Source organism: Drosophila serrata, unplaced genomic scaffold (genome assembly GCF_035046125.1).
Source record: "Drosophila serrata isolate PLE 108 unplaced genomic scaffold, ASM3504612v1 contig_261, whole genome shotgun sequence".
Classification (NCBI taxonomy): domain Eukaryota; kingdom Metazoa; phylum Arthropoda; class Insecta; order Diptera; family Drosophilidae; genus Drosophila; species Drosophila serrata.
In genome coordinates, this window is record NW_028257159.1 from 143,342 (window position 1) to 169,594 (window position 26,253).

The 26,253-nt window shown below is 37.4% G+C and overlaps 1 protein-coding gene and 1 long non-coding RNA gene across 13 annotated transcripts in view; one reads left to right on the plus strand and one right to left on the minus strand.

Annotated features, from left to right (window-relative positions):
- Positions 1-26,253, minus strand: part of Gprk1 (G protein-coupled receptor kinase 1) — a 195,309-nt gene that overhangs the window by 141,542 nt on the left and 27,514 nt on the right. For 7 of the 10 annotated variants that reach the window (XM_086832967.1, XM_086832968.1, XM_086832969.1 and 4 more), the window contains one exon: positions 4,676-4,737. The exons of the other annotated variants lie outside the window; for them this stretch is intronic. In XM_086832967.1, coding sequence (XP_086689093.1) covers positions 4,676-4,737 — 62 coding nt within the window. The remainder of the gene's footprint in view (positions 1-4,675; positions 4,738-26,253) is intronic. 10 annotated transcript variants of the gene reach the window in all.
- On the plus strand, positions 3,984-26,058 carry LOC147643619 (uncharacterized). 3 transcript variants are annotated; one of them, XR_015271741.1, is made up of 5 exons: positions 3,984-9,064; positions 9,435-9,685; positions 10,625-10,673; positions 11,322-11,509; positions 11,579-26,058. It is a non-coding gene; the product is annotated as an uncharacterized LOC147643619 (long non-coding RNA). The 3 variants fall into 3 exon arrangements; XR_015271739.1 differs by having other exon boundaries at positions 3,984-10,673; XR_015271740.1 differs by having other exon boundaries at positions 3,984-10,673; positions 12,976-13,087.

Genomic DNA, 26,253 nt, shown 5'->3' on the forward strand with positions numbered 1-26,253 from the left:
TCATAAAGGACACAGCGAGATTAAGCCAGATTCTCGCCAAGGGCACATGAGCCTCACCCTTGTCAACGGAGCAGACGGCACTGCTACAGCGACAGTAGAGGAGTCACTAGAGCTACTAGTTGACAATCACTTCCCAGGGAACCTACGAGAGAATTCAGAACCCGAAGAGGAAAGAACAATCAGACAGACACCAACGAAAGACACCATGACCACGGAGCAAATCCAGTGGGGTATACATCCTTTTGACAAATAAAAATCATGGGGCCGAACGGCATAATACCGGGAATGCTACAATCAGCCAAGAAAAGCATCTACTAAGCCATTTACTAAGCCTCCCCTCTTCTGGGGAGGGAACTGAAAGTCATTTTCGTACTGAAAGCAGCCAGAAGGGGGCATAAGCCTTACCCCCTTCGCCTAAAAAGACTCCTTCCTGTTTACATCTTGGAGAGACTAGAGGGACACCGACTATCGGATGCGCATACCGAAAAGGCAAGTCGACAGAAACAGAACTACACGAAGTTTTAGATCATATCGAGAGGATACTTAAATACAAGCAATACATGATGTCTTTCTAGACATCAAGTGAGTTTAACAACGTGAACGCCGATTCCATCCTAAGCTCCTTCAATTTGTTAGATATAAAGGGAGGCATCAGAGAGTGGATCGGGGTTATGCTAAAGAGCAGGACGATGACAGCCGAACTGAGTGCCACTCATCGCACGCGGACAGGAAGAGTTTTATCGCCCCTACTCTGGCTTATAAACATGATCAGCATATTGGAAGAACTCAGTATGGATGGTGTCAAGGCAGTGGCAGTCGCAGATGTCGTGGTACTTTTAGTATCAGGACCTTATCCTTACGTTATCATAGGTATAAGGATAGGAGCGCTAGATCTTTTAAAGAAATTGGCAAAAATGCTTTTCACCAAAAGGATTAAGATAGCAACTTTTAAGCTTGCCCAGCGTAAGTTTTTGGAGAGATCACGGCGCAGGGCACGGTAAGATATTTCTTCTTCTTAGATACTTTTTTTAATTTAAAAATTTTTTAAATTAAAAAATAAATGTTTTCATTTTTAATTTTTCTTTTTATTTTATTATAACAAAATTAGAAAATCAAATTTGATGTTAAAAAAAACTATTACATTTCTTTGCTGCGAATTTCGGGGATGCTTTCCAAAAGCTGAGTCACCTCATCATCCAAAGCAACATACTTTTTTCAGAACGCGGAACTACATTTTGACATCGATGATATTAGCGGGTCTGATGTCAGTAAAAGTGAATGCATAAGGTCCATCGTATTTATTCTGGATGTTTTTCGAATGTGATTCAAGCGATAGTTGCGCATATCTTTATTTTGCGCTCAAGCGCTTCCTCGGACATCATGCCGATTCGAAGGGTAACATTCTTTATTATGTCTGCTCCATGAATCAAAATTTTGTGAATGGATGAAGGCATATAAAACCAAGGGTATTCCTTCACAAATATAGAAGCTGCATCCCATGTGTAATGGCGAAAAGCTTTAACATTAACATTGTACTCACATGACATAATGCGTAAAATAACGCTAAATCTTTTAATAAGGTCAATTCTTACCCCTGTAATTGTAGCCGTCAAATCTAGATCTTTGAATAGTGTTCTTGCTGTATTTCCATTATTCGTGTTCCCCGAACCAAACATGGGAATATCGACTAAAATACCCATTTGTTTTCGGAGAGCAGTTTGTATTTCTGCCATTCTTTGCGCAACTATTTCATTATCTTCTCCGCGAACCTGCCACTTTTTAATTGTAAGTCGATACGATATATGGATGATGCACACGAAACATCTGATCTATGCATGGGGAGTTGATAGCCCATACTTGGTTAAAATTTGTTTTAAATTGTTAAATGTGGAGGGAGTGGCACCAAAAATTCCACAGACCTGCATAGAAGCATCCGCAATCGAGTTTAAGATCTTCCCATTAATCATTGTTAAGTGAAATTCATGAACTATTTTAAAATGTTGAAACGTTGAAGGAAGACTTTGTTCTATATTTTTAACTTATTTACGAAAGTCAGCAGTTTCTTTTTCAAAGCTTATTTTTATTGGCCTGCAAAATCTAGTTGAAGAAGGACGAACATTTTGCCAAATTACTGCATTATTTATGTCCAGTATTTGCCGTGGAACCATACAAATTGAAAATATGCTTTTATAAATCATTCAAATTTCAGGATCACTAAAGCGCTGGCGGTTTGTCGAAAGGCCACTACTCCCATCGTAGCCCCAATTATACATGGCTTTTAATGGACCACTGATTTTGGAATCTTCTATTCCTTTAAAAGCTGATATCCTTCAATTATACGAGCAAGAGTGTGGTCAACCAAAGACTGCAAACTGACTTCCGCTGAAGTTTCCGAAATGTGTATGTCCTCAGAATAAGTCGCCTTTTTAGCCTTTAGCACAACATCATAACAAGGAAACATTTTTGACCCATGATTTTTCAAAAAATGTTTAACTAGCTGGTACGAATTTTGGTAAATTCTCCATCTACCATAACGGCTAAGGCTTCTTCAGGGCTAATATTTCTGGCATTTTCAACTTCTGCGCTCTTAGTAATTTTTTTGAGATTTTCTGAGTCTATGGTCAATAACATCTGAGATGCATTTCTTTTGTTAGAATTATACAAACTCACGCGAGCAGCCACGCCCAATTCTTCGCATGGGGTTTCCTTAACAATGCAATCAGAGAAAGCTTTTACTGGGCGCCCAGAGCTACATGAGGCTATTTCAGTTAGCACAACAGACTCATTTAACCAATTTTCATTTTGATTTTGAAAATATATGTGGTTTCTACGGCATTTTTTCCATTTATCCGTAATTTTGCTAGAAAATTTGGCTAATTTTTCATTTATTTGCTTGTATTCTTCATCGCTAGTATTGTTCTTATCAATAAGGAATGAAAAGACATGGCTTTGAATTGCCTCAAGTTTCTTTTCAAGCACAGTTTCCTTGTGCTTTATTGCAAAGGGCGTGCTTCTTAAAACTGACATTGTACCTATAAAATATATTTAGTTATAGGGTAGCAGCTGGTAGCACCTCAAGCTAATTCTATAAACACAGAAAGATTGGTGGCAGGAGATCGTAGGGGTCACAAGTTCTATTCCACGAAAGTCTGAGGTATGTAAGTAATGCTATTGTAAATGAAATGTTAACTTCTACATCGATTTACCACGAATACAAACAAACACAGGACACAAACATGTTTATTTTATTAAATAAATACCAACACTTATTTCAGAAAAAATCGCAAAACTTGAACTTTTACAGAGCAGAAGCAAACGCCTAAAAAGTGCGGGAAAATATATTTAGGTGTAGACAGAAAAATTTAGTGAGCTTCACTCACGACTGAGTTGAGTCGATTAGAAAAATATAGTAGCATCAAAATAAATATTGACGGGATTTTATTTTTCAAAATTAATAAAAATATGAATTAAATTTTAACCTTTAATTTATTTATTGCCTGCCAGATTGGCTCAATCGACCACTGTGCGCAGCCAGCTTTTCACACACGACACTGGGCGATTGGATTGCACGCAATGGAACTGGCACTGCCACATAAAAGCTGCAAGCAAACTACGGAGCTGGCCTTCTGCCCAGCGCTTAATCACATCAGAATACGTCACTTCGGTGTCTACCAGCCTGAGTCACTGGAAAGTATAGGCTTTTTAGACTTTCTTGCTAACTCATGGTACTGAGCGTTAATTAGATGCTCTAGGATGGGATGAAAGAAGGAATTACTTTGTTGTTTAAAAAAAAAATATATATAAATATATATATATATATATATATATATATATATATATATATATATATATATTAAATATATATATATATATATATATATATATATATATATATATATATATATATATATATATATATATATATATATATACATATAATTTATATTTCATAAATTATTAATGATCGAACTGTAATATGCTAGGTTATAAAAACTTCGGCATGCCAAAATTAGCTTGTTATTCCTTTTTTCATATTTTTCGTATAAAGTTGTCCCAAACATCAATACTAACCACAAATACAATAAATGGATGAGTGAGTAATTTTGTCGGCTTAGAATGAATATGCCTTAAGTTTTATTATTCTGAATGAGATATATGGTACACTGAATTATTTTATTTTAAAACGTTAAACCGGGGCAAGAAAACGTTCGAGGGTCCACATGTAAATAGTGACATATTCACAAATTCCAAGAAATATGAATCTGCAACGTAGGCGATCCCACGCTGAACCAATGTAAACAATCCACATCCGAAGCAGGCAATGCGGCTTCTCAATAACATAAATAATTCTTTAAATGACTAAGTCCCGCTCTCTAAGTGGCACTCTCACTCTTAAATTATTATGTACAATCAATATTCCAAGCGGGCGATCTCGCTCCCCAACTTATGTAAACAAAGGGCAGTAGAAGTAAGATTTTTGTCACAATAATTCAGTCTTGAGCTGAGATCATTTGAATAAAGACGTGAACCTAAATATTCGTTTTATTAATTCAACTTGGCGTTGTCCTTAGTCAACTGACGGGACATTAGTTCGACTGAAAAAAATATCAACACTTCACTATATACATACATATATGTAACATAACCTTATAAATAGGTATAACAAATTACTTACCTATCTAAGAACTTTTTAAATGGTTTGCCTTTAAGCTGTGTAAATATTTCCTCCATGTATGGCTATAATAATGATAATAAGAATTAATTAAACAAATGTTATCATATTGACAAATGAAATGGTACTAATCCTGTTAAAAAATATGCATATTAAAAATATTTCACAGTTTGCGATTCGTTGCAGCTAGTAAGCTGTTGTTCAAATAGTTTGAAATACACAAATATATAAATAACCCAAATATAAAAAAATTAGTCTCAATATATCGAGGTTCATGGTCTAAGGGAATATAACCGTTTTTAAATCACAAAGGTCATTTCGGTTTTCAAACGACATTTTATCGCGCCATTAATTGAAGATGCGACGGAAATGATACGAAAATAATCTTCCTGAAGCGCGGTGGAAGAAAACGACAATAAAGTACTTTTGGTAGTTCCGTGTGAATGAATGGGGTCAAAATTCTGAACTGCATAGATGACCCGACGAGAAAGTGGCTAACGTAAACTGTCTGCTAGCTGAAAGCACTGTGTGAGAGGACCATTACAAAGACGAAGGTATTCTTTTCTATCCTTATACCGAAGCTGATGCAGCGTCAGCATCCAGACATCCCAACCGCAAACTGGAAGATATTGCACCTTGCAACCCTAATAACGAAATAGGGAGGCCAAGGAGGAGTCCCCCAGATAAACAAGGAGGCTGAAAACATCCTTTACCTGGGGAGATGGGTAATGTATACCTCCGCCTCAAAAGGCGTCACCCCTGGGACACGGATGCGCTCACCATGCAGGCAGACGAGGTGAAGAAGGACCTAGGTCTGCACACCATCATAGACGCCGTCCTCGTACTGACGCTAAACTAGTCCGATGAAGGGGAGGACGGTGACCTGGCGATGATAATCAACCGCCGAGTGGAGTTGAGCTTGGTACCCTTGAACTTGCTATAGCTCATTGCCATGAAACAAGGGTCAACCTATATAGCTTTGATCGAAGAACCATAGATTACCTCAGGACTAAAGTCCTCAAAATGCAACCATTTCTATGCACCATTTGCAAGCATGAACAGAACCGCCGTACTCCTACGGGAGGGATTTCATGCTAACCTTAAGTTTGATTAAGGGGGTAGACCACCCTCACATTTTTTAATAATCTAATTTTTTTTTTTAATCAATCTTGATGCCGATATTCTTACGGTCATTTTAAGACATCGGGCTTAAAAATATCTCGTTACTTGTGGATTCAACAGCCATTAGAAGTGAGCGCTGCCGGTATACCATAGAGTACTTTCTTTATCTTCTTTTTCGTTTTTCTCAAAACAACGTTTTTTAAAACGGTGTACATGATTTCTCAAAAACCCGCCAGACCGATTCTCTTCAAATTTTTTACACAGCTTCTCTATAATGCCCTCTATGGCATGACGTAGGATTTTTTCGATATGTTTTTTTGTTTTAAAGTTATAAATTTTTAAATAAAAAATTTTGTTAAAAAAAAATTTTTTTTTTCAAAGTGCTCCCATTTGCTCAAAAAAAATTATTTCCAAAAACGGCTACGTCATGCTATAGCCATACTTATATAGCTTATAAAAAATTTTTGTTTTTAAATTTCGGATAACAAATGTGGTGTGCAGCATGTACACCATCCGACCATTCCCTAAAAAAAAATTCGTTTTTTGACTGGCTATATCTCCGAGGTTCGTAAATATTTTTTTTTCTTTCAATAAGTATTTTTTAGTTTAACCTACACCCTTAAGGGGGTAGACCACCCTGAACGCCTGAAAATTTGATGGTTTTTAAGAAATTCATTTTGACAAACTTATTAAAAATACAACTTTTTACTTATTAGTACATCAAAGTACATATGTTAAACTAAACAAGAAAGGAAGCTAACTTCGGCACGCCGAAGTTTATATACCCTTGCAGATAGAACTTCTATGAATAAAAAAACATACAATACAAATTATATATCTTTGTGTTAAAAAACAATGAAGTAATACCTGCTTTCATTTCATTCACCTATACATATTATATTTGCAGTTTTACATTCACTGATTTGCATTTTTCCTCCACATCAAACGATCGTTTGTATGGCACCTATATGATATAGTCGTCCGATTTTCATGAAATTTACCACAAAATTTAAGACTTAAATTTAATGCCTATACCTAAAATTTAATGAAAATCAGGTTAATGTCAGGTTTAATGAAAAAGGTTATAAATTTAATTGTATTAATTTCTCGATCGTTCCTATGGGAGCTATATGATATAGTAGTCCGATTTTCATAAAATTTTATGCAAAATTGTAGAGTATAGTAAAATGGCTATATCTCAAATTTGATCCAATTCTATTGAAAACTGAAAAAGTTAAAAAAATTTTTGTAAAAATTTTCCGATCATTCCTATGGCAGCTATATGATATAGTCGTCCGATCCGGCCCGTTCCGACATATATACGAGTGAGAGTATATAGAAGGCTAACTACAAAGTTTCATTCAGATAGCTTCAAAACTGAGAGACTAGTTTGCGTAGAAACGGACAGACGGACAGACGGACAGAAGGACAGACGGACAGACGGACAGACGGACAGACGGACATGGCTAGATCGACTCGGCTGTTGATCCTGATCAAGAATATATATACTTTATATAGTCGGAGGTGCCTCCTTCACTGCGTTGCAAACTTCTGACTGAAATTATAATACCCTGCAAGGGTATAAAAAGAGAGGAATCTAACTTCGGCACACCGAAGTTCATATACCCTTGCAGATAGAACTTCGATGGGAATCCATACAATAAAAATGATATATATTTATGTTAAAAAACAGTGAAGTAATACCTGCTTTCATTTCATTCACATATACATACTTATTATATTTGCAGTTTTACATTCACAGTTTTGTATTTTTGCTTCACATCTAACGATCGTTTGTATGGCACCTATATGATATAGTCGTCCGATTTTCATAAAATTTGACACAAAATTTAAGACTGATATAAAATGGCTATATCTCAAATTAAATGAAAATCTGCTGAAAACTGAAAACGTTAAAATTTTTAATTGTATTTATTTCTTGATCGATCCTATGGCAGCTATATGTTATAGTAGTCCGATTTTTATATAATTTTACACAAAATTGTAGATTAAAATAAAATGATTATATCTCATATTTGATGAAGATCTGGTGAAAACTGAAGAAGATATAATTTTTAATTTTATTAATTTCTTGATCGTTTCTATGGCAGCTGTATTATATGGTAGTTCGAGTTTCGTAAAATTGTACACAAAATTGTAGAATAATATAAAATGGCTATATCTCAAATTTAATGAAAATCTGTTGAAAACTGGAAAAGTTGTAATTTTTAATTGTATAAATTTCTCGATCGTTCCTATGGGAGCTATATGATATGGAGGTCCGATTTTCTTAAAATTTTACACAAAATTGTAAAGTAAATTTGCTATATCTTAAATTTTATGAAATTCTGTTGAAAACTGAAAATGTTATAATTTTTTTTGTAAAAATTTTCCGATCATTCCGATGGCATCTATATGATATAGTCCAGATGGACAGAATCGGATGGATCGACTCGGTTATTGATCCTGATCACGAAAATATATACTTTATATGGTCGGAGGTGCCTCCTTCACTGCGTTGCAAACTTCTGACTGAAATTATAATACCCTGCAAGGGTATAAAAATACTTATTGAATGAAAAAAAATATATTTACGAATGGCGGAGATATAGCCAGTCAAAAACGGATTTTTTGTAGAGAATGCTAGTATGGTGTACATGCTGCACACCATATTTGTCATCTAAAATTAAAAAACAAGATTATTTATAAACTGTACAAGTATGGCTATAGCATGACGTAGCCGTTTTTGGACATTTTTTTTTGTGCAAATGGGAAATTTTTTTAGACGAAATTTTTGTTTTAAAGATTTATAACTTAAAAAAATATATCATATCGCAAAAATCCTGCGTCACGCCATAGAGGACATTATAAAGAAGCTGTGTAGCAGCTGTGTCGCAGTTTTTGAGAAATCATGTACACCGATTTAAAAAACGTAGTTTTGAAAAAAACGCAAAAGAAGATAAAGAAAGTACTCTAAGGTATACCGGCAGCGCTCACTTCTAATGGCTGTAGAATCCGCAAGTAATGAGATATTTTTAAGCTCGTAAGAATATCGGCATAAAAATTAAGTTTAAAAAAAAATGGATTTTTGTTAAATGTCAGGGTAGTCTACCCCCTTAAAGCTCTAACGATCTGGAAAGTGCAAAAAACGCCTCCCTTTCATGCGGAAAATTCTCACTCACTTTTATTTATGCGTGAGCGGTACCCTCAGTAGGTTAATTCATGATGCCGCCGTCGCTGCTTGGCTCATGATAAAATTTATCACGAGAGGTATGGAAAGGAATCGAAATTTTTCTGAATATATTTATATAGGGGATATTATAAATCCCGCAAACTATTTCTTACTTTTTTTTTTAATTTGTTAATTAAATGAATTTTCTTAAAAATAGTTTTTTCTGTTAAAGATTGATCACATTAACGTAAACCAAATTCAAGTAAATCAATAACTGTGGTTTTTCAAATTTAAACTATTGTTAGGGCTTTTCAGTTCTTAAAACATTTTGGACAAAAAATATTAATTATAATTTTTATTCATATATTTAAATAAAAAAGTTTTTTATTCAATAAAATGGTAGACAAACTCTTGAAAATATAGGACTAAGTTCATTTTAATGGGATACAAATTTCTAAATCTTTTCAGATTTTTGTTTAGAAGAATTCTACGTAGTTTCAAAATAAAAACTTGCGGGGAATTCCTTGTTTTCTTATCAGCGCACTTTGAGTTAAAAAAATATCCCGAAAGGGAAATACCTCCGCGAGCGAAGAGCACAGAATTCTACATTAAACGGAACAGCATTCGATATAGGTACCAGAATGTCGCACTTGCCACCTTGCTGAACTGGGGATAGTTTTCTATCCTTAATCGCTCACCACAAGCAAAGAAGTACAGTGGTAAGTCTTAAGAATGACTTCTGATATTGTATGCGAAAACCAGCAAAAAGGCCATTAATGAAGCCAATATAGCATAATTTAATAAACCTACGCTATTAACTGAGTCTCTAAGGCACAAAAAACAGCAATAGGTGGGCAGCATTATGCCAGATAACCAATCTGCTTTGCGAAAAGCGCTTATGACTGTTCCACGTACGAAACATATATTTGTGTCGCGACTCTCCCCACCACAAACAATGGAAGATGTAACCGCTTTTATCCAAGAAAAAACAGGACAAAGAACAAAATAGAGGTTGAAATTTAAATTTTCCTCTGCTAGGAAAATATATTATCCTTTAAAATAAATGTCATTAACGAACTTTTTGTTGTTATCAATAGGTTCAAATCTAAGAAAAAAAAAGCGGCCTGTAGGAATAACTCTTTTTATGTCCGATCACAACACCGCGCCTTCTACGTCAAAAAACTATCAAACTCTTTATCCATTTCTTATCAGAATGCAAAAAGCTTAAGTAATAAGCTTTCTAACTTGTATTCTGATATTCTTTCGTTTGCTTCTCAGGTTATTGTCTTCACAGAAACCTGGTTAAAGCCGGAGATTCAGATCTCCGAAGTTTTTATCAGCTGTTTCCAGCTATGGGGGTGGTGTCCTCATGTAAGAAATGCCTTAGAGCGCTTACTTGATCTTTACTTTCTCAGATCCGAAAAGAGTTTGTTTAGCCAGGGTGGCAACATTGACGCAACCCGCAGATCCTTGTCATTCTACTTTAGATGTGACTCTCGAAATCAATACAAATAAAACGTCTGTTTTCACAAGACGGACTTTATACGGGTGAATAATTTTACTTAATTTAATTGTTGTAATTGTCAATGTTTAATGGCTCAGTTTAACTTTGCAGTTCTGAATGCGCAATGTTATAAAAACTATTTAACTCGTTGCAGAGTCCAGGTTCTCACAGGACACAAACAAGTTTTTTAACTAACACTAAACGTAAGCCTAAATAAATTCTTCCTAGCGTTCATTTAAAAATACTAACGTAAATAGTGATTAGGCATCTATTTTTGCAGTTTTTTCAAACAACTTACTCAAAATCGACTGTTTAAATTAGAATTCTTCCTACATCATTCCAAAATCGAACTTAATCTTCTTTTAGATCTTCATCGTGTCAAGCCAGTTTATTCGCCAGTTTCCGTAGGAGTTCCGGGCTGTGAGCTCAGGTATTGTGCTGACGCGCTGTGCTATCCCCTTCTGAAATTGTTTACCTTACCCTTAGAAACCTCCCACCTTCCCCTCATTCCTTTCCACACAAGTGGTAGCAAATCGTATGCCAATAATTATAGTCCCCAAAAAGTCGGCCATACAAAAAATTTTCGAAAACGTAATAACACCCCGTTTGATGTACCTTTGCAGATCAGTTATTTCTCATTGTCAACATGGTTTTATTAAGCGAAGATCAACAACAACAAATCTTTTGAAACTCTCTTCCTATATTATAGAGCTTCCATCATAACTTTCAAACATATGTTATCTTTACTAATTGCACTAAAGCATTTGACTCTGTTAAACATTCTCTCCTTAATCTTAATTGGATCTTAAGTTATCTGAACGGTATAACGCAAAAGCTTCTAATGTTTTCAGTGATAACTTGACGCCCTGCAAAGAAAGCCTTTTGGGTCCCTTATTGTTCACATTATTTATAAACGACCTGCCCATTTTTGAGTAAATACAAAGTACTACAAGTACGCGGACGACGTCAAGCAGATCTTAATAATTTCCAAACATGGTGCAGCGTAAATTTATTAAACTTAAGCGGCTCTAAATGCAAGGTAATGATGTATACCAAAGATTACTTTCCTACTCTAATAGACTCCTCCTAATTAACTTACCTTCTTTAGGCAATCGTGGAACTATGCTAGGCATTACCTTTATGTATAACCACATCCATGACGTGGAAACTGCTGACTTGTTGGGTCAGCTCAAAATACGAGATCATATATACCCTTGAGTGCGCCATTCTAAACTTTCTATAAATAGCATGAATCTTTTAGAGTCTAGTGTACAAATAATAAAGATTTTTTCACACTAATCTCTATCGTTGTCTTCCCAAACTTAAAACTTGAATCCTAACCCACTTAGTATACACGTGCGTGGTGTGCAATCAAGTGGTACCTAACATTATTTATTATTACAGAAACTGTAAAAAGATAAGATGGATATAGCCATATTTGCCCATATAACCCAGTATTTGCCTAAGATACAAAAATAAAAACGCACTACATTTTTGTACAAAATATGACAATAAATTTAAGGAAATAGTTTCATATGTATATTACTTAGATACTATAAAAAAAATCAAGTCATATATAATAAATTTAAATGATAATATATCATATACATAATTGGTATATTATTTGATTGACCTTATAAGTGTTTATTTTTTAATTAAGAATAAAACTGAAAAAAAATATTTTTTTAATGTCCCTAATAACAAGTTTAATGTGAAATATCCTTATCAGTCAGTAGACTATTTTCGATATTTAATATAATAATACAATCAATGCAGCGACTTTTAAATTCAAGTAATGCGATGGAATACCAAAATTAAAAAAAAAAAAAAAATTAGATAATTCATGGTCATATTGATTTTTAGCAATGCCATTTATAAGTCGTGTTTTTAAACTTTTCGTTTAAATTTCAAAATTTATGTGATTGATATGAACGTTCTTCCGTGCTGAACTGGCGCGTTCTTTCAACAAATTGTTATATCACTAAGCAAGAAATACATACATCACAAAAACGGCTGAGCCTGGAACCCCAGAGCACACGAACGATATGTCTAGAACCTCAGAGTGCGTTCGGCTTTTTCGAGTTCGAAGCATTCGTTCGAAATCGAGCACAACAAGAATTCACTTTTCAGTGGCAGATCGACCGTGGAACGATGAGCAGGGGTGCGTTTCTTTGCGCTGTGCTCTCGTTTCTGTGTATATGTGTACAAGCGCTCGCACGTTTGTATGCGTGTTCAAATTTCTGCATGCAGAGTCTTTTTCAAAGATTTTGGACGACCACAGCCAGTGCGCCGCGCCGGCGGCTCACTTGCTTATGACGTCACAGCAATACTTAGCGGCTAGCGCTTGCATTGGGGGACAAATTATTTAAGTTATTTAACTATATTTACTACTTATTTTAATTTAAGGTTTTTTTTCTGACAATATATTTCCCAAAAGGCATTTTTGACCGACCAGAAATAATTATTAAATCCCATATTGTATTAAAACATTTTTATTTGTTTCAGTACATTTGCAAATTTATAAAAGGAGTGGAGCAAAATGGACCAATCTTATTTGGAAACTTTAGTTTCATCCATGCCAAGACGACTTAAGGAAGTCATTAAAATGAAGGGATACCCCACAAAATATTAAATTTAATTTAAAACTGTTAAATTAACTAATAAGCTAACCTTTATTGCGGTGTATCATGACTTTTGTGGAATAAAATGTTACAAATTTTTATAATTTTTAAGTAAACTAATAGAAAAAGTTTTAATTTTTATTTGTAATAATATTAAGGATACTTAAACAAACAACATGTCATTTCTAGTTTTTCCAATTAAAGTTTAATAAAGGAGTATTTTTTAAGTTTAGTTAAATTCGTCTGCTGTATCATCACTTTAGTGGCACACTGTACAAGCAAACGTATTCTCTTGAAAATTTTTACGCTCTCCCCTTGTGAGAGCGGGCAGAGCGCAATTTTAGTTGCAATCAAAAAATTAGCCTCATATTGCAAAACGAATGTATGCCCGTTACTCATCTTAGTAATTATATAGTCTTTGTATATAAAATATTTACAGTTTTACATTCACAGAATTCCATTTTCTCTAGATTGCTTATATAATGATATAGTCGTATGTTCATAAAATTTAGTACGAAATTCTTAAATATTGTACATTTTTATTGTAGGAATTTCACGATCGTTTCTGTGGTAGCTATTAATATATTTTTCCGATCCGGCCCGTTTTGAATGAGAGTATATAGGAGACTTAATGCATTCAGATAGCTTTAAAACTGAGAAACTAGTTTGCGTAGATGATGATCAAAAATATATATACTTAATTGGTTCAGGTCCTTCACTGCTTGCCAAACTTCTGACTAAAATTATAATACCCTGGAATGGTATATCAAAATAAAAAAAATTCACGAATAACTAGCCGCAAATTAAATAAAATATTACCTTGAAAAAAAAAAAATTTTCAAATTAAAGGCAAATTCTGAGCAAAAAGCTTTTTAAAAATGTTAAAATTTTTAGGAGTTGCCTTGATAAACAAGAAGAATACGTCCTTATCCAACAAAAATATTAAAGCACTATTAAAATTTTAGAGGGCTAATAAAAATTGGGCAGTAGACGACCTGAAAAAAAAAATAATATGGTCTGCTTAATATAAATTAATATAATGTTGTAAAGAGTTACAGCTGCTACTTGATTTTTTACAAGTCGTGTCTTTAATTTTGTATAAATCGAAGCAGACTTGACATCGATTTTGAAATTTTCATTTAATGGATTTAGGTCGTTGCTTGAAAAAATAGAAATTTATTAAGGAATATAAATTTAGAAAAATATATATAAATTTTGCAGTTTTCAACTTATTTCAATCATAAAACTTGTATAATTATTGTAGAATTTCTGTTATAGTTTCATGAAGATCGGACTACTATATCATATAGCTTCCATAGACACAATCGAAAAATTTTTAGAAGAAACATTATAACCTTTTTGGTTTTCAACATATAATTAAAATATAATTTAAGATAAAACAATTTGGTATTATTTTAAAATTTCGGTTGAATTTTATGATAGTTGCCGCAGAAACTATTGCTAAACATGGGGAAAATGCAAAACTGTGTAAAACTTTATATGAAAAACTGTAAATATTAGGTTGTCAAAAAAGACTTGCGGTATTTTTATTAAATTTTCAATCTATATATATAAAAATGCTCTGTTCGTGTCTACTTCCTTCATAGACTTGAAAAGTTCTGAACCGTTTAAGCCCAAATTTTTAGACAACATGCGTTGAGGTTCCAGCTCGGTTATTGTCTACTTTTGATGTTGATAGCTTATCTGCATTTGCGAATATATCAGTTTTTTTTTCGCGTTTCCCAGTGTCCCTACTGCTGCGCCCTCTACAGGCAGCCAGCTGAATCAAAGCATTTCCTGTCAAACATTCAAAACATATTGAAAGAAGAAATTGGAGATAAAAATTTTATATTTTTGTTCAGGTTCAGTAAGAAACGAATTCATGCCACCCAAGAAGTCGAGTTTGGGTCGTCGTACTCGCAATACAGAAGCAAAAAGACGTAAGATTACGAATATGACTGACGAAGAACGGGCCTCCATCCGAGAGAATGAGCGGCTGAGAGCAATGCAGATGCACAACGCGGAATCAGCAGAAACACGAGCAGATAGGCTTGAGAGAAAACGATTGAGAGTTAGGCAGTCGCGTTCTGCAGCAATCGATTTGATTCACTCTCAAAATAATGAACGCGACAGCGCAAGGGCAGCTGAAGCGCATTTACAGTTTGCAGCAGATCAAAACCTGCAATACAATCGTCTTGCATTCAGATATAATCCAACTGTTGATTACAGCTCGAATCGCAATGTCGGTATTGGCCGGATGCATCAGGTCTGCATATACTGTTAGGCTCCTTCGATTGAATCAGACGAAGCTTCGGTCCGAGGAATATATACATTTGCGGGATGCTGTGATGAATGACCGTAATACAACCAACGTTGGGAAGCTTACGATTTTGCCATCCTCATACATAGGTAGTCCACGTCACATGAATGAATATGCTCAAGATGACATGGCATATGTTCGTTGCTAACCATCCAGATTTATGTATCACCTTCACATGCAATTCAGCTTGGGACGAGATAGTACAGCTGTTATTTCCTGGACAATCATATAGGGATATGCATGACATCACAGCCCGTGTTTTCAGACAAAAGCTCAAGTCACGGATGGATTTCATTGTATTCAGTAGAATGGCAGAAGAGAGGATTGCCGCATGCGCACATACTGATTTGGCTGTATGATAAAATTACTCCAGACGAAATCAACGATGTTATATGCGCTGAGATTCCACGTGCCGAGGTTGATACGGATTTGCATGAAGTTGTCATCAAGAACATGATCCATGGCCCTTGTGGTACCCTCAACCCATGTTCACCATGAATGGTAGACGGAAAGTGTTCCAAGCGATATCCTCGAGCATTTACAGCCAACACCGTAACAGGGGACGATGGATATCCTCTGTATAGGAGACGGTCAACTGAAGATGGAAGGACTTCGGCCACTTTAAACATGAGAATTGGTGATATTGAGGTAGACAATCGTTGGGTGGTTCCATACTCACCACTATTGTCAAAATCATACAAAGCGCACATCAACGTAGAATATTGCAATTCCGTGAAATCGATTAAATATAACTGCAAGTACGTGAATAAAGGCAGCGATATGGAAGTTTTTGGTGTTCAGGCAGAAAATGGTGACAGCAATGCAGTACGAGTTGTCGAATAAAGCTCTCAATACCGGGCTGGCAGATACATAAGCAGCAACGAGGCTGCATGGCGAATTTTTTCGTTCCCAATTCATGAACGCTATCCAGCTGTAGTTCACTTGGCAGTCAATTTGGAGAATGGTCAACGTGTCCATTTCTGTGAGGTTTCTGTGAGCACAATAACCTGAGATGCAAACGAAAGGCTATCAGAATACAAGTTAGGAAGCTTACTACGTAAGCCTCTTGCATTCTGATAGGAAATACCTACGGAGTAGGTTAGTTTTTTGGGTCGGGATTGGAAGACGTAGAAGGCGCAGTGGTAACATCAGACCTGGGAAGAGTTATTCCTACAGGCCGCTTTTTCTTTTTCTTCGCCTCGAACTCCTTAACAACTATGTACTCTGGCCAGAAGTTGGGAGAGCAAATAGTGTTAAAGAGCTCGTTAGGGACATTTATTTTGAAAGATGAAATGTCCCTTGCGTAAGAAAATTTTAACTTTTCCACCTTTATCTTAATTTTTTCGGCTCTGGTTTTGCCTTGTATAAGGGCGAGAACATCTTCCGATGTTTGGTCAGGGGAGAGCCGCGAGACAAAAATATGTCTCGTTGGTGGAACAGCTATAAGGGCTTTTGGCAATCTGCCTTAACCGAATACCGAATCTTTTCTAGCGCTCGATCTTAGCACTCTTGGAATTAATGCTGAGGTCGAGGGCTGTGCCGAGGGAGGCTGCTGCTGAGAGCCCGTTGCAGGTAGTTGGGGTCCGTCTACATGCTGCCCACCAGTAGCAGTTTTTTTGCGCCTAGGAGACTAATTTAATAGCGTAAGGCTATTAAATTGGGTGTCCAGCGCCAAGAACATATCAAGAGTTTTACGAAAACTCGTTAAAATGCCCTTAAAACCGCTTTTGGTTTGCCGCATGAAAGACATCATCTCCCTTTCTACATCGCGACAGGCCTCACAACAGAAACGCAGGCCGATGTTTTTTTTTTTACATCGTCCACCGTCCGAGTTGCAACTCCAATACACTTGGCGTGCATGACGTTGTCGCACATCCAGCAGCCGATCGTAAGGTCACCTGCAGAAATTGCCTTTTTGCAGGTTTTAACGGAACAGACAATATTTGAGGACATTATAACGACTTACCACTGTACTTTCAATTGAAAAAAAAAACAACAGAGCTATGAAGAAAGAAGCGAGAGCGTGAACGAGAGAGCGGGAGAGCGTAATAGATTAGATAAGATAAGAAGTGCAGCGGCACAACAAAAGCGAGAGAGTTGGAGAGCGTGGGAGATAAATAGATGAAACGTTTAGCTGTTGCGACGGCGCAAACAAAAGCTAGACGAAGAAGGCACAAAAAGGAATTCAAAATATGCAAAAGCTAGCACTAGCAGCACAACTAAATTGGAGAATAAAACCAATTATATACACAAAATTAGGATAGCTGCATGCACACGCGAAGTGAACGGGAAGTTATAAACACAAATTAGAAAATTTAAGTTAACCCCGGTGGTTAGATTGAAACTTTAACACAAAACGAGAGCGCAAGAAAAAAAACACGTCCGTTCACTTGGAAAGATTGTTCTTTTGAACCTTGATGTATTCAGAAGTGCCCTCTTAACCACAATATGCCACAGAGAAACGTGGCAGGGTACAGCTAGTTGTTTATAAAATTGGTAAAAATAGTGCGATTTATGTCAAATATGTGTCGTTTTGTTTGTTTATTCTTTTCCAACGAGATGCCAACTTCAAAATGCCCCTCTCATAAAAACTCACTTCCCTATGGGCAAAAAACTCGCAGAGCCAATTTTCGAAGGACTCTCTTGTGGCCAACTTTAGGCTACCAAGCGCTTTCACCATGGACAGAAATAGGTGGTAATCACTAGGTGCGACATCCGGACTATAAGGTGGATGCAAAAGAATCTCCCATTCGAGCTCCCGGAGCTTCTGGCGCGTCATCAAAGATGTGTGTGGCCTGGCGTTGTCCTGATGGAAGACAATTAGGCCTCTGTTGATCAAGAATGGCCTCTTCCGAATAAGTGCTGCCTTCAAGCGGTCCAGTTGTTGGCAGTACAGCTCCGAATTGAGCGTGTGGCCATTCCTGGCCGTCAATCCAGGCTTGGCCACCGACTGGGCCGCTTCACCGATTTTCGACCTCGACCGTTTGCGCCTTACGTTGTCGTAAGTGATCCAATGGGTCGATTTTGTTGCGATTCAGAGGCGATTCGCATGCATCCATACGGTCAAAGATGTTTTTTGCGTCAAATCGTGTGGCACCCATACATCCAAGCATCTTTAAAAGGTTTATTACGGTTTGAATACTTATGCCCAGCTCTTGACCAATGCTACGGCTGCTACTATGCTGATCTCTTTCGACCATTCTGCGATTTTATCGCAATTTTCCACGACACGACTTCCGGAGCGTGGTGCATCTTCGACCACCTCCACACCAGAAAGAAAATGTTGAAACCATCGTTGTGCGGTGGAAATGGAAACTATGTTAGGTCCATAAACTGCACAAATTTTATAAGCGGCTTGAGATGCATTTTTGCCTTTATCGTAGTAGTACTGTAAAATATTCCATATTTTCTCTTTATTTTGCTCCATCTTTGCGAAGCTATAACTCTTGAACTACTTACAAAAATTAACAATCAATCAAACACGTGTTTTTCCGTGTGAAAAGAGCTTTCCAAAAAGGTATAGTATGTCCAGATCCGACAATTAAAACTAGAATTACGCACTTTCAGCGACAATTACCGAAAATACCGCAAGACTTTTTTGACTACCTAATATAATAGATATAGGTGACTGTAATGAAAGTATAAATTACCTTCTACTTTTTAAACACGAATGTAAATATATAATATAATGTGTATTAATTATTAATGATCATATTGCAATGTGCAAGGGTATATGAACTCAGGCGGACTGAAGTTAGCTTCCTTTCTTTTTGTTTCTTAAAGAGTTGTTTTTTATAACCACTGCGCCTTCTACGTCTTCCAATCCCGACCCAAAAAACTAACCTACTCCCTACGTATTTCCTATCAGAATGCAAGAGGTTTACGTAGTAAGCTTCCTAACTTGTATTCTGATAGCCTTTCGTTTGCATCTCAGGTTATTGTGCTCACAGAAACTTGGTTAAAGCCGGAGATTCTGAGCTCCGAAGTATTTCCAGCTGTGTTCACAGTATATCGGATAGATCGCCCTATCAGACGCGGGGGTGGAGTTCTTATAGCGGTGGACTCCTCACTCACGTCAGAATTATTAACCTTCGAGGAATCCAACGATGTTGAATTCCTCTGTGTGAAGCTATCTATCCAAGGTAGCTCCATTTTTATTACCTGTTCCTACATACCTCCACTGTCGGAACTTTCTATTTATTGGAATCACCTTTCCGCTATTCAGATGGTTTCCAGTAGACTTTTGGATAGAGACCAGTTGGTAGTTCTAGGAGATTTTAATATCCCTGGTGCTATTTGGTGCTCAAATAATTCCACCAATACTCTCCATACACCTACACAACATGACTTTATAGCTGGCTTGTTTGACATTTCGCTGTCTCAAGTCAACCATGTGCGAAATTCCTCACAGCGCTTGCATGATCTTTGCTTCGTCTCTGATCCTGCGAGAGTCAGTTTAGCAAGGGTGGCGCCTCTGACGAAGCCCGAAGATCGGTATCATCCAACTTTCGATGTGACTCTTGATAATGGGTGTGACGTACAGAATATTTCTGACCGTCCAGCCAACAAAGTCCAATGTTTTCGCAAAACGGATTTTGAACGGCTGAATAATTTTAAAAACAAGTTCAATTGATCTATACATGTGCACTGACATGGCAGTTGCCGTGGATATTTTTTACAGTGTCATTTCATTTTTTACTGAATGTGTTCCGTTATATTATCCGCCAAGCTCGAATAAACCGCCGTGGTTTACTAAAGAGTTGAGCCGACTTAAAAATAAAAAATCTAGACTGTATGCTAAATTTAAATTCACCGGTTCTCAATCTGCCCTTTCATCTTATTTATCATTTCGGTCAAACTTTACCGTGCTGAACGCGCAGTGTTATAAAAATTATTTAACTCGTTGTAGGGCCCAGTTCTCACTGGACCCAAAACAGTTTTATAATTTCGTTAACGCTAAACGTAAGCCTAAAACAAATCCTTCCTCGCTTTCATTTGAAAATACTACCGCAAATAATGATCAGGCAATAGCCGATCTATTTTCGCAGTTTTTTCAAACAACCTATTCTAGCTCTTCGTATATATACCAGACTTATTCCTACGACATACCCAAATCGAACTTAATTTTCTGTCCTAGCCCAAACGAAAGCTCTCTCCTTTTAGATCTTCATCGTGTCAAGCCAGTTTATTCGCCAGGTCCCGACGGAATTCCTGGCTGTGTGCTCAGGTATTGTACCGACGCCCTGTGCTATCCCCTTCTGAAATTGTTTACCTTGTCCTTAGAAACCTCCCATTTTCCCATTATTTGGAAGGAATCGTTTATTATTCCTCTCCACAAAAAAGGTAGCAAATTGGATGCCAGCAATTATAGAGGAATCTCTAAGTTGTCGGCCATCCCAAAATTATTTGAAAATATTATCACCCCTCACTTACAGCACCTTTGTAGATCGGTTATTTCTCCATGTCAACATGGTTTTATTAAGCGAAGATCAACAACAACAAATCTTTTGGAACTCTCTTCCTATATTATAAAGGGCTTCCATAATAATTGTCAGACAGATGTAATCTATACTGATTTCAGTAAAGCATTTGACTCTGTTAACCATTCTCTCCTCGTTAGAAAACTCGATTCAATGGGTTTTCCAAGTGATCTTCTTAATTGGATCTCTAGTTATTTGAATGGCAGGACGCAAAAGGTCCTCTTTAAGAATAATTTATCCAATGTTCTAAGGGTTACATCTGGCGTCCCGCAAGGAAGCCATTTGGGACCCATATTGTTTACATTATTTATAAATAACTGATTGCTTTTGCCTACGAGTCGGACTTGTTTTCTTTCGCTCTACCTTCGCTTAAAGTTTTTACCGGGAATATTTATTCTAAAAAGCCCAAATTTTTGGCAAGTGATCAGTGTTTTGGCGATTCTTTATTTACCCACAGCATCTGGATCATCTCATTTAAAGACAGTGACAGCGAACAATTACACGATCTCATACTTTCTTGAGCTGAGATAAAAGCTTATATTTTTCTCTCGCACTATTTTTGATTTGATCGGTTCCTTCGCCACTCAAGTTAATTGCCTTTCTATTACTTGCGCGTTGCTTCATACGATTTATTATTATTTTAAATATAATGTCAACTTGCTGTGCCACGGATTGTCCACATGGCCGCAAAATTACTTCGCGGCAGGCCACCGTTTATTGTTGGCTGTGCACTAATGCCGCACACCCTGGCTGCGCCGATCTTGGGCATGTTGGCCCGCGCATCGCCGACCGCATACGGGATCACGCTGGCTTGGATTGGACGTGCCCGAGCTGCCTTCACATTAAATCCGAAATGCGGATTTTTATGAGACAAACTCATTTGGAGTTTCAATCCTTGGCGGCTGGGTTCAAGGATTTGGCAAGCCGTTTCCAGAAAACGGAATCTTTTTTTAAATCAATGAAACTGATAAGTGTCACGCCAAACAGCAACACGGGACCTATTCCTAATAATTTTTTGCCTGTTGCAGACCCTGCGAGCCCCCTTTTGGTGTTTAGCCCACGCAACCCACCCAAGGGTCATACCACGGGTGTTGCTGATGACTCAGCTGCCGATGTCGCTGCGTCGGGTCAAGCAGTGAATGCTTCCCCTTCCCTGGACAAGCTGATATCGTCGCATCTCCGACCTTGCAGCCAGTCAACATGGATCTGGCATCTACGTCGCATGCTTCCGCAGCAAGCAAAGCCCCGCTGGCCTCAAACCAACTGAAGGATGTTCACTCTGCGATCGGCCCGGCGGCCTCAAACCAACTGAAGGATGCTCACTCTGCGATTGGCCCGGCGGTCATCATCGCATCTCCTCCGACTTCTAGTCCCAGACTAAACCTTTAAATTATCTCTGATGTCGCCCCAAGGAGTCCGGCGCCTCTTGCTGGCGTTGCCCCTAGTTTTTGTCTCTCGCCTTAATCCTGATGCAACCGTGAAAGACGTCGCGATCCACTTGAGCAACAAATTGAATGTTCCTTTAACTGAATTCTCTGTCTCAAAATTCAATTTTAAGCAGAAACGAGATATTTCCTCATTTAAAATTGCACTTTCCGACGCGTTATATAGTAAGGTTCTTGATGCTTCCGTATGGACCGTACATGCTATTGTTCACGAATTTCTATACAAGAGCAACCCACGGGCTGGAGTGCCTCTGACTCCCTCAACCAGGCCTCCAAAAAACTAATTAACTCGTTTTCTTTGCACTACTATATTGTCTATAGGCGTGACCGTCAAATGCGTACTGACGGTGGCGTTCTTATTGCTGTGAAATCGGACCTTATTTCTGAACTGGTTCCCATAACCTACTCAGATAATACTTTGGAGTTTGTTGCTGTTCGTGTTCAAGTTCACGACTACTCTCTCTATGTATCATGCTCTTACATCCCACCCCGGTCTGACGCTACTATTTATCTACAGCACCTGTCCTTAATCCAGGGAATTCACTTAACTCTGGGTGTTAATGACCATTTGATAGCTATGGGCGATTTTAACCTTCCTTCCATATCTTGGATGCCATCATCTGACACCAATTTTCTGGTTCCCACTGCAACTCATGACTTAGTCCAAGGTCTTATTGACCTTTCTTTGGGCCAATTGAACTAATAAGAACTTAATAACTTGAAGTCTAGGCTTCACAAGAAATTCACTAGGACTGGGTCACAGGTGGACCTTTCTAGATACTTGACAGCTCGCACAAAATTCTTAGCCCACAATTCTGAATGCTACAGAAACCACCTAAATCGGTGTAGGGATGAGTTCCAGGCTAAACCTAAGCAATTTTACGCGTTTGTAAATTCAAAACGAAGATCCCAAAATTTTCCTTCTTGTCTTCATCTTAATACTGAGTCCGCGTCTAATGAGCCTGATATAGCGAACCTGTTCGCAAAATTTTTCCAGTCTACGTACTCATCCATTGGCTACAATACAACCTCTTCGTATCCTTATTCTCTTCCACTTTCTAATTCCATTTTCAGGCCCGCTATTTGCGAAGACGATGTTTTTCAGAACCTCAAGACACTAAAACCTTCCTTTTCTTCTGGTCCTGATCGCGTTCCTAGCTGTGCTGGTGCTTTATGCCGACCTCTGTCAATTCTTTTTCAGATGTCGCTTCGTCTTTCATTCTTCCCAGAAAGTTGGAAGGAATCTTTCATCATTCCTCTCCATAAAAAGGGCAGTAAATCTAATATCGAAAACTACAGAGGAATTGCAAAGCTTAGTGCTATTCTGAAGTTATTCGAACTTCTGATTGCTGCGCAGCTGCAGCACCAATGTCGGTCAATTATGTCCCCCTCTCAGCATGAAAAACAGATCAACGTCTGCAAACCTTCTAGAATTTAGTGCTGTCATTAGAAACGGCTTCAAATTAAATTTTCAAACAGATGTTATCTTCACCGATTTCAGCAAAGCTTTTGACTCGGTAAATCACCTAATATTACTTAGAAAACTTACGCTTCTTGGTTTCCCTGCTTTATTGACTAACTGGATTGCAGCATATTTATCCAACCGTAGTCAACGTGTTGCCTTTAAGCGCTCTCTCTCAAACCGGGTTTTTGTTACTTCTGGCGTTCCTTAAGGGAGCCACCTTGGGTCACTTCTGTTTGGCCTCTTTATCAATGACTTGCCTGAAGTGGTTCTACAAGTGTGATGATGTAAGCAGATGACGTCAAACTTTGTTTGCCATTGACGAACTCTCATTCACACAACCTTTTGCAAACTGACCTCAATAACATGCAATCCTGGTGCATTAATAATCTCCTCTTTCTCAACAACTCCAAATGCAAATTTATGTCATTTTACCGGAAGAATTGCCTGCTCGCCAATTACTCTATAGGTGCGTGCGATCTTGAACGCATGTATACGGTAACAGATCTCGGAGTTCTATTTAACCACACACTTAATTTTAATGACCACATTGGTCTAATTATTAGTAAAGCTCGAGGGGTTTTCGCCTTTGTTAAGCGATGGTCAAAGGAGTTTGATGATCCTTACACATCAAAACTTCTTTATATCTCACTCGTTCGCCCTATTCTTGAATATTGTTCGTGTGTGTGGTCACCTCAATATGCGAAGTATCAAGACCTTATTGAAACTGTTCAGAAACAATTCCCTTTGTGTGCTCTACGTGGATTACACTGGGATCCACATCGTCGTCTTCCATCGTATGCCGACAGGCTAAGACTTTTAAGCCTCCCCACCCTAAAGGATCGTCGAACCTGCCACGGCATTATCTTTATACTTTAGCTAAACAATGATCAAATTTGCTCCATGTATTTATTAAGCAAATTACGTCTCGCAGTCCCTGTAAGGCCTTCTCGTCATTTTCGTCCAAAAGCGTTTGTAAGACGAATAATGACGAGCATGATCCTACTATTTTTTGTTACATGTTGAATTGTCCTACGAGTTAAATGTCCAAAATCTGTTAAGTTACCTATCCTTACCTCTGCCAACCTGATGTGAGTCGGAGCACATCGTTAAAAAACACTCCCTTTTGTTGTGCAGAGGTAAGGGTACAATATAATTTTAAGAATGTCAGTTCATTGCTATTTTCTTTTTATAAATAAAAAAAAATGACCTGCCCAAAGTCTTGACTAAATCCAGAGTGCTTATGTACGCGGATGATGTCAAGCTTTGCGTGCAATTTAATGACGTTGCCTGCCAGTCGGATTTACAAACAGATCTCAATAATTTTCAAACTTGGTGCCGTGTAAACTTATTAAACTTAAATGGCTTGAAATGCGAGCTAATGACATTCTCTCCTGTCGTTCCTAAGCTTGCTACTTACACGCTGAACTGCTGCTCTTTGGAGAGAATTAATTCTGTTGATGATTTGACGTCCGCTTGGACCTAAGACTTGACCTTATTGATCATATTGCGTCTATGGTGAATAGAGCCAGGGGTGTGCTTGGATTTATTAAACGGTGGTCGAAGGAATTCAATGACCCCTATGTTACTAAATCCTTATATACTTCCTTAGTTCGTCCTATCCTAGAATATGGATGCTGCGTTTGGAGCCCTCAGTACGGCGTCCATAGTAAGCGCATTGAGTCGGTTCAAAATAACTTTTTACTTTTCGCTCTACGCGGTTTAAATTGGGATGCAAACCAAAGATTACCTTCCTACTCTAGTAGACTCCTATTAATAAACTTGCCGTCCTTAGCCAATCGTAGAACGATGCTAGGGATAACCTTTATTTTTAACCTTATACATGGTGATGTGGAAAGTGCTGACTTGTTGAGTCAGCTTAATTTCCATGTACCATGTAGAACTACTAGATCCTATATCCCATTAGTGTTGCGCCACTGTAGAACCTCCTTTGAACTGCATGAACCTTTTAGAGTGCTATGTGCAAATTATAAAGATTTGTACACAGTAATCTCTAACGTGGATACCCTTCCCAAATTAAAATCTTTAATACTAACACACTTAATAAGCATGCAAGCTAACAATCTGGCAGCACGCCGGTAGTCAATTTTCCTCGTATTCCGTCCTATATTTTCCATCGCGCCTACTAACACCTTACCCAAACAGGCAAGTGCCTGGTGTCATACGGGCCACTTGAATGTCCTGACCTTAGTGCATCAACGTCCATATAAAAAAAAAAAAAAAAAAAAAAAACAAGAAACGAAGCTTACTTTGACACGCCGAAATTTATATACCCTTGCAGATAGTACTTCGATGACTAGGAATCCATACAATATAAAATATACATATTAATGTTGAAAAACAATGAAGTAATACCTGCTTTCATTTCATTCACCTATACATATTATATTTTCAGTTTTACATTCACAGATTTGCATTTTTGGTCCACATCTAA